Genomic DNA, 9025 nt, shown 5'->3' with positions numbered 1-9025 from the left:
CGGGCGACCCGTTAGGGTCGACAGTCTCCCTCTGCTTCTCCCTCTCCCTCTCCATGTGCCTGCTCCCTGTCCCTCTCCCTCTCTCTCTCTCTCTCTCTCTCTCTCTCTCTCTCTCTCTCTCTCTCTCTCTCTCTCTCTCTCTCTCTCTCGTGTCGTCGACCGTTCGTCCGATAGATAGGTAGATAGAGTTGAGGAGGGAAGTGCCGAGACCGACAGAATCTCCCCCCATGCTTTGGCCCAATTACAGCTCGAATCCCATCTGCTCGGTTTCCTTGCGGCAGCCAGTTCCTTCGATCCGCCCGTATCGCCGCGAGCCAGCGCCACTAGGAAGCGGCGCGATTCCGCCCGCCTCTGCAATCGCCACTTGGTTGGCACGCTGTTCTCAGCGAGGAACGCGAGCGCCACCGCAGCCAACTCTTGTTGCCCAGATATCGCCACTGGCACTAAAAATAATTTCGACCCTCGCACAACACGAGGCACGGGACTGGCGCGCACTGGCACTTACACAAGAAAGTGCCCCCGCCGGGCGCCGGGGATCCAGCACCTCAAACAAGTCGATAAAAAAAGAAAGAATCTGCCCGATTGAATTTTACCGCGGCGAAGCGGGGATAGCATCCCTCAGCCGGTGGGCTGGGACGGGGACGGCTATGAGAGTCCCGGCGTCATACTTGCCAACGCGGCGTGCGGTGAGGGCAGCACGACGTGGCCGCAGCTGAACGCCAGCTATAGCTTTGTCGACGCCTTCGAGTCCCTTGAGTCCGAGGTGGTTGGCACCGGCAATCGCGCGCGCTTCAGCTACTGGCTCAAGACGATGCAGGGGCTGCGACTGATAGGAGAGTTTGGCTGTGTGCGTGGCGTCTTCGAGGCGGCAATGAATAGCGGCTCCTTTGCGACCGCACTCGAGCAGCGAACTGCGCTGGCGCGGCTGTTCGAGCGCATTATCACCCTCCTGATCGAGCGGATCGTCAACGTGAGTGACCTCGGCGAGATCATCAACCACGAGATCGTCACGTGGAAGGGGAGGATCAGCAAGTTTGACAGCGCCCTGGCTACGGGCTTGGGATACGCGATCCCAGCCGGCGCCGCGCCCTCCCTCGACTACACTGGCGCGCCGGTGCTTGTGGTGACGACGCCACGGACGCACGCTTACGCGGGTGAGGCGACACTGATCCGGGCGCGCTAACGCGCAGCATCCTCGGCCGTGAAAGCATGTTGACACCCGTCCGTGATGCCTTTGAATAGGCCCTGCAGCTGGGCGGCACCTCCGCACCGACCCTCCATATCCGACCGCTCGGCGAGGGTGAGTACTCGGCCGTCGAGCTGACCTCCATCGCGCGCGGCGTCTACGAGTCTCACGTGGCGAGGGACGCGGACTTCGAGTACTACCTGGCCTCGCAGAGCGGCGCGGGCGATCTGCGCTGGCCCGCGACAGCGCCTCAGATTAGCCAAACGGTCGTGGTGACGCCAGGGGCAGGGTAATGGGGGCGCCTTCAGCCTGGGAGGTGGGGCTCCCCTGTGCCCTGAGGGGAAGCCAAGGCCCCGCAGTGCCGCCCGGCGCCGGCGGTGCGGGCCTGCGGGTGGGGGCGTAGGCGCGCCTGGCGGTGTGCTCTGGACATGCTTTTGGCTCTAAATAAAAACGGACACCTCTACTAGGAGATGGGTAGAAGGGAAGGTCCCCGCCCGTGCTCTGGACCGTGTGTATGCAGCACCCTTTTTTTTCAACATATTTTCTCCCTCTCGCGTCGCGTTTTACACATGATGGACTGACACACCTCACAATGGAACGCGAGACAGCCCACGGCGCGCTCTCGCGGCCTTGAAAGCAATAGGCCCAAAGGTTACGGTGACGACGACTGTGTCGGGCCGCGCTTCGCTCGGCTCCTCACGCAAAATGGCCGGCGCGTGCGGGAAGGCACCGGGTGCTAGCTCGGTGCGGACTCCTCCGCACTGCTGAAGAGGGAGTAGACGTGGTGCGCCACCACGCACGCGATGGTTGTGCCGACCACGTCCACCACCACCTGGCCGCGAGTACTGCTGTCGTGAAGGGGCTGCCTGGACGCCTCGACCAGTGCAACGCTCAATGGGAGGGCCGAGGTGCGGCCGAGGGAGGTGCGGCCGAGGTGCGGCCGAGGTGCGGCCGAGGTGCAGCCGAGGTTTAGCCGAGGTGCAGCCGAGGTGCGGCAGAGGTGCAGCCGAGGTGCGGCCGAAGTGCAGCCAGGACCTCGATGGTGTGTATGGGCGAGGCTTAGCCCCCACAATCGGGCGGGTGTCGGTCCTAGCCTCGGCTGTCTTGCCGTGCGCGTGCGTGCAAGCCCCGCGGCGTGGACTGTGCGGAGGCCGCTCGCGACAGCGGTGGGTGCTGCGCAGTCTATTTGACCGCCTGCACGACTGGCGGAGACCCGACGGCGGCCTGGCCGTACCGGTCGAGGAAGAGCACGACGCAGACGGCCACGACGTTGGCGAGGAAGACGATGATCGCGTACGCGGTGGAGATTGCGACCTAGTGCAGAGAGCGCGCGCGCGCGCGCGCGCGCGTTCGTTCCCTAGTGGTTGAAGACATGTGAGGGGGGGGTGGGAATCGGTGTCCTGCACTGATCAGCACGCTACACTCGGCTCGCGAGAACACAAAGGCCATGCCCACAGCAAATACGGCTGCAACGCCGTGCACCAGAGTCGAGTACACGTGTCGCGTCGAGTGCTACTCGTCAGCATCTAGAGACTGCGACAGCGTCGACCAGGCCGGCGTGCTTGGAGAGCAGCGAGACGCGAGGGAAAGCGCAGGCGCCCACTGTCAGGCCGAGGATCGCGCCGATCGACGCCTCGCGCGCGAGCACGCTCCCAAAGTCCGCGGGCGACACCTGACCAATAAACCGGCTCATTCATTGCACATTTCGCACCCATCCGGCCTCCCAGAGTCTGCGGTCGACTCCTCTCCAGTACGGAGGCGCTGGACGAGGTCGGCGATCGTCTGGCCCGACGCGTTCCCGCCGCCTCCGACGAGCATCGTGAGGAAGGCGGTCAGTACGATGTGGTCCGAGATGAGGCTGGAGAAGATCTCGACGATGACACCCGAGAGCGACTGCACTAGCATTAGACCGACGAGCCACGGGAGCCTGGCCCGTACGTCGACGTAGAGAGAGGTATCCAAATACTCTGCTCTCGAGCTCGTCCCTCTCGACGAGCGCGCGGCGGCAAAGCAGCGGCCGGCGCCGCAGCGAGGGCAGTGCGAGGCGTGTGGCGCCGGCTCCTGGGCGTCAGACCGGAGCGACTCCTTTGGCAGAAGGGACATGAAAAGTGTGGCAGCGGGGTTTGGGTTGCGGTTGGGGTTGGGGTCGTGATCGAGATTTTTCAGTGTGTGCCCTTGGCACCGTGGAGTGCTGGGGGGGGCGACAGGGAGGATGTGGCCCTGAGTTATGTGTACGCCGACTCAGGGTGTGTGGCAGCCAGCTGGCTGTGTGTCTTGTGAGCTTGTTTGTGTCTGTGTGTCGCTCGTGCGTGTCGTCATCATCTGTCTAGCGTCCACCCATACCGCGTTGGTGTCCAGTCCGAGCCTGGCTGTTCTTCACCTTACTACCTACCTACCTACCTTCAGTGTATGTAGCTCTTACGTTTTTAGCACATGGGCTGCAAGGCGCGCGGGCAGCCCGGCCAACCCTTCTCCCACAAGACCGGCCACGGCTACGTCAAGGCGCATCGCGGTTTCTACCACGACGCGATCTTTGTCAAGCGCAACAACTTCAACCTGCTGCTCCACGAGACGTTCGGCGGCGGCTGGTTGGGGTTGGGGTTGTGTGGGGTTGGGGTTGGGGTTGTGTGGGGTTGGGGTTGTGTGGGGTTGGGGTTGGGGTTGTGTGGGGTTGGGGTTGGGGTTGCCGTGCCCACAACAGCGCCCTATCTAGATACAACATATCGACTCCGCTGCCTTCCCCAGCAGACTGGCACGGACTAATTATGCTCGTTCGGGGCGGCTCGCGCGCACACACACACACAAAACACAACAACCTCACACACACACACACACACACACACACACACACACACACACACACACACACACACACACACACACACACACACACACACACACATGCATGCATGCATGCACAGACAAACAGCCCCTTCCCTTCCTTCCCCCTCAAGACCCTCAATCAAGGGCGAGGACACACACAGGACGCACCTCTAGCGAGGCCCGCATAGTATGTGGGAGACTCCTGCCACACTTACTCACCCCCGGTGCAGACGTGGCACGGTGTGGTCACGCGTCTCTTTCTCTCGACCTTGGACGTCGATTGCTCGATTCCGTCAGCCAAGGCCGAGCGTCTCAGTGAAAAACCAGCCAACGTGGCAAGCAGCGGTGGAGCAAGGATTCTTCTTGATTTTGGTGACGCACGTGTCCGTCTGCAGGCGGCGGCGGTCGTTGGCCTCTTGCGGATGGTCTTTGCAGCAGGGCAGGTCGGGGTGATACGCGCAGGTGCTGCAGATGGCCGCTGTGGCGGCCATCTGCAGCGGCAAGTGTTTGTGGTAGTCGGAGGGGGTGGCGTCCGGTTCCGGTCCCCCCCAAGTCTCCTCCGCATCGAGGCTGCACGTCACAGGGCAGGTCATCTTCACTTGCTCCACGCACGCCGTGTCGCAGGCCGAGTTGGTGGTGTCGCAGAGGCCAAAGCCTTTCGCTTGCTTGCACGTCGGGACGTCACATGGCACGAGAGCCGGGGCAAAGATAGGCTCGCGCCCATTCGGAGTGATGATCGTCGGCGCTGCCTCGCGCAAGTCGGAGGGTGTGGGCGCCGCCAGGGCGGCGACGGCGAGAGCGGCCAACATCGAGTCTGAAGGCCCGAGATCCCAATTGATGGCTGTGGGTCGCTGTTTTCACGGTTCTCACTTTAAATCAGTCAAGTCAAAAGATAAGTTTCTTTTGAACTAGACTCATAACAATGTCCAGCGTCCACCCATACCGCGTTGCGAGTTTGCGGCGCACGCGCTGCGCGTAGGCGGCGCGTGGGCGGGTGGCCCGCCCGGCCGATGAGCACCGGACGCGAGGGTCGGTCGGCTCCTAACAACTAGCTGTATATAGTCGCGATCTGCCGGCGTGCGTATGAGCTCACTAGCTAGAGCTCACACTAGAGGCCGTCATCGCATTCGCCTTCCTGGTACCCAGCGCTGGCTTCTGACTGTCGTTGCTGTCTCTTAGGTTAGGTTAGGTAGAAAGGTGAAGAAAGTCAGGTTGGACTGGACACCAACCAGCGCGGTATGCTACTACATCTCCAGCGCGTCGACGCCAAGGAGGCGGCTGGTGAGACAGTCACCATCGGTATGCGGAAGGGCGACCAGCTTGCAAACGGATCGAAGGACATTCCGTGCGAGCACAACATTCGTCACAACGGCACCATGTATGCGGCGGCCAACATGGTCTGTGCACGAGCCTGCGGCAAGCTCGTGCTCGGTGACAAGGCGAACCCTCAGACGACTTTTCATCTCAACGAGGGGCACGTCACCGACATGTGCGAGATCGGCGGGGACCTGCAGTCCCAGCGCGATGTCCACTACGAAGTCAAGGTGCCTAGCGCCCTCACAAAGACGAGGCAGGCTGGGCAGGGCTCGGCGGCACACGGCGGATGCTGTGCGTCACTGGGCCACAAGTTTGGTTTCGGCAACACCCTCGACCAAACCTTGCTCAAGGTTCTTGGGTGCAAAGAGCGCGGCCACAAGTCACAGGGCCCGCTCGTCCATGCGACCGGTAAAGGCTGGGTCAAAGGGCACAAGGGACAGTACTACGACGCGCTCCATGTCAAGAACGGAATCGTCAAAATTTGTCTCGTCGAAAGCCAGGGCGGCATCGCGCCGCCGACCAAGAGAATCATCTTCAACTTCGCCAAAGAGGTCGGCAGCCCGAGCGCCGTCGACCGCACCGACTACGGCACAGCCTCCGGCAGCGCCCGGGGCTTCGCCCAGCACCACTCGCAACAGCTCTCGCGCGCCGCCGTCTGTGGCGACGCGCAAAACATCAACAACGCTGCTCGCAACATGCGTGTCGCGCACTCATTCATGACCGGTCTCAATGCCCCACCCCCCTGCGCGCGGGCCTTCTAGGCCCGCGGGTAGTCTCCCCCCATTCCCAGGGCCTCCAGGGCTCGTACCTCAACCTCTCACAGACCAGCGCACAGCGCTATACGACGTATTTTCTTCTCAATAACAAGGCTGTGAACGGAGCTTCTCTTGCCGAAATAGGGGCACCCAGGGTTATGGTCTGGTACCTCGGGCGAGCTGGCGCGTGTGTAGACCGCATCGGCGGCCCTGGGAAGTACGACTCCGCGTCGACGTCCAACAGCCTCTCCTACGCAGAGAATCACGCCACTTGCCGCCGGTCCTGCGACGTCGGCGCTTTCTGCGTCGGCTACAGCTTTTACGCTCCGCTCGTCGGAGGTCAGGTCGAGTGCAAGACCTATAAGGCGCCAGCACCGGAGGACGCGATTGCGGGCGCAACGCCCTCGAGCGGCACGACGTGCTACGAAAAAATATATTCACCGGCGCCGCCGCTGCCCCCTCCGACCTCGCCGTCGCCCCAGCGGCCGCCGCCCTCGCCGTTGCCATACCCGCCGTTGCCATATCCGCCGCCGCCGCTGCCGCCCAACCCCCCGACTCCGCCGAGTCCGCCACCCTCTTCGCCACCGTCGTCGCCGCCGCTGCCGCCTCAGCCGCCGCCGTCCCCGCGGCCCGCGCCGCCACCCGCGTCTCCGCCCGCGCCGCCCTCGCCCCCACCGCCCTCGCCGCCGCCACCCTCGCTGTCGCCCTCGCCACCGCCGCCCTCGCCACCGCCGCCCTCGCCGCCGCCGCCCTCGCCCCCACCGCCCTCGCCGCCGCCACCCTCGCTGTCGCCCTCGCCACCGCCGCCCTCGCCACCGCCGCCCTCGCCACCGCCGCCCTCGCCACCGCCGCCCTCGCTGCCGCCACCCTCGCTGTCGCCCTCGCCACCGCCGCCCTCGCCACCGCCGCCCTCGCCCCCGCCGCCCTCGCCGCCGCCACCCTCGCTGTCGCCCTCGCCACCGCCCGCGCTACCGCCGTCCCCGCCAGCGCCACCGCCGTCCCCGCCTCCAAACGCCGTCCTCGTGGCGCGAGACGCATTGATGCGGCTGCCCGGGCCTCTCGCGCCGAAGCAGGAAAGCTGCGCCGCCGGCCTCCCGGCGGACGCCCCCTCGTGCTCGTGCGGCATCGTCTCACCCGAAGCGGCGCCCGCGTGCTGCGCCGCCTCTTGCGGCGAGTGCGGCTACGACTGGGGCTGCACGTCGCGCAGCGGCGGCGAGAAGCTCTGCTGCAACGACAAGATACGCGCAGAGGCCGCGCCGTGCCGCTCGCCGTTTGATGTTGGTTGCATCATCCTCACCTCGCCGCCGCTTCCGCCGCCGCCACCGTCGCCGCCGCTCGGCCCTCCCCCCACCGCACCGCCCTCATCGCCGCCGTCGCCGCCCTCCCCGCCACCCTCCCTGCCCGCCCCGAGCTTGCCGCCGCCGCTGCCGCCACCGGCACCGGCACCGCCGCCGCCGCCGCCGGCACCGCCGCCGCCGCCGCCGCCGCCGCCGTCGCCGCCGCCGCCGCCGCCGGCGCTGCCGCCACCGCCGCTGCCGCCACCGCCGCCGCCGCTTTCGCTGCCGGCCGCGCTAGCCTACCTTGTGGGCCTCGTCCAGGGAGCAGCTCGGGACGCACCAGGGGAGGCCGGTTACGGCCTTGCGTGGCCGCTGGCCTTCGCCGCCGGCGCCCTCGCCGCCATGATCCTCCTCGCCCGGCGGTGCCCCGCCCGCCCCTCCTCGTGCTGCGGACGGCCCCTCTCCCTCCCCTTCTCGCGCCTCTCCGACCCCGACAGCTCCAGCCCCACGGCCAAGGTCAACGGCTCCGCCAAGGGGCGGGCTCGGACACGTGACGGCGCGCTCGAGGCGGTCGGGCGTCGAGTCGGGCAGGGGCGCCCAAAGGCGGGCGAGGCCGAGCCGAGGCCGGCCTCGCTCGCCCTCTCGCCTCGGAGGCTGCCCACCCCGCCCGAGCCGGTGGACCGAGTGCGGATGGTAGCTGAGGAGCTCACTGCCCTCGAGGCGAGCGCAGGCTGCCTCCCCGCACCCTCGCTGGTCGAGCGCTGCTCGCAGCTCGCCGCCGAGCTCCAGGCCGTCGACGTGGCCGCCGACAAGCGCCTCGCCCAATGGCGCGCCTTGCAGCTCCGCCGCTGCGATGGCCTCCTCGCCTACCTCTCCCCGTCGCCGCTGCCCTCGCCGCGCCTGGCCTCGTGTGGCGACTCCCCCGCAGTTTGACCCCTCACATGCAGGGGCAGATCTCACGTCAGTCTCTGGTCCTGCCCTTGAGATCTCCCAAAGTCGAGATGATACCATGTCCACGTCCAAAACCGCCGTTTTTTATGAAATCCGAGCCGTCCCCCCCCTGACCCCCCCTTGGACGCGTCCTCCCTCCGTCAAACATAGTATGTGGGAGACTCCTGCCGCCGCCCCTGCCACCCCTGTGTCAGTGTGGTGTGTGCCCGTGGTTGCGAGAGACTGCCAGTGAGAAGCTGGAGGCAGGTCACTAGACTGAGATGAGACCGCCAGTGGAGTTGGGAGTCCACCGTGCACCGCGCTGCGAGCTGTCGTGTCCCTTGTCAGGAGCAGGAGAGCCCCACCTGTGCCCCTGGTCGTCCTTCCAAAATCCTGCTCGTGCAGGTGTGGGACGCCTGTCCTCCTCCCCCATCCCTCTTTGCTTTGTCTGTTTCTTTCTTCCTTTCTTTAGAGTCGTCCTTGCGCGAGGAGAGCTTGAGCACTTGAGCACTGGATAGGGTCGATTCCGCATGGTACGGGACCCCTCGATCGTCTCGCCCTCCCTCGCTGGTGTGCTCATCGGGGGGGGGGGGTCATAACAAACACGGTACAGGATCGAGGTGCACGCTGCCGAAGCAGTGTCGTCCCCCCTCTCCTCGACGGCGGTGGCGGTGTGACCGATCGAGCTACAAGAGGAGCTCGTTCAGCAGGATCAGGGGTGGGTCGAGCAGTTCTCA

General features: G+C 65.6%; 3 protein-coding genes across 3 annotated transcripts; 1 reads left to right on the top strand and 2 right to left on the bottom strand.

The window, feature by feature from the left end:
• Positions 1 to 1610: 1610 nt before the first annotated feature.
• EMIHUDRAFT_442141 (hypothetical protein) lies at positions 1611 to 3294 on the bottom strand. The gene is made up of 5 exons (XM_005784093.1): positions 2930 to 3294; positions 2727 to 2858; positions 2381 to 2500; positions 1822 to 2018; positions 1611 to 1684 (listed from the first exon to the last, which is right to left on the bottom strand). Exons 1-4 carry the CDS (start codon positions 3287 to 3289, stop codon positions 1923 to 1925), a joined length of 708 nt encoding a protein of 235 aa, XP_005784150.1. The 5' UTR covers positions 3290 to 3294; the 3' UTR covers positions 1611 to 1684; positions 1822 to 1922.
• Positions 3295 to 4302: 1008 nt separating this feature from the next.
• On the bottom strand, positions 4303 to 4818 carry EMIHUDRAFT_231558 (hypothetical protein; the record flags this gene model as incomplete). The annotated part of the gene is made up of 1 exon (XM_005784092.1): positions 4303 to 4818. The coding sequence occupies one exon, from the start codon at positions 4816 to 4818 to the stop codon at positions 4303 to 4305; it is 516 nt and encodes a 171-aa protein (XP_005784149.1).
• A 2852-nt stretch (positions 4819 to 7670) lies between these two features.
• Positions 7671 to 8369, top strand: EMIHUDRAFT_364857 (hypothetical protein). Its single transcript, XM_005784091.1, has one exon. It carries the CDS (start codon positions 7761 to 7763, stop codon positions 8289 to 8291), a length of 531 nt encoding a protein of 176 aa, XP_005784148.1. The 5' UTR covers positions 7671 to 7760; the 3' UTR covers positions 8292 to 8369.
• Positions 8370 to 9025: the final 656 nt, after the last annotated feature.

This window comes from Emiliania huxleyi (genome assembly GCF_000372725.1).
Source record: "Emiliania huxleyi CCMP1516 chromosome Unknown EMIHUscaffold_173, whole genome shotgun sequence".
In the NCBI taxonomy this organism is placed as follows: Eukaryota; Haptophyta; order Isochrysidales; family Noelaerhabdaceae; genus Emiliania; species Emiliania huxleyi.
The sequence above is the reverse complement of the archived record's forward strand: the minus strand, read 5'-3'. Positions and strand labels throughout refer to the sequence as shown.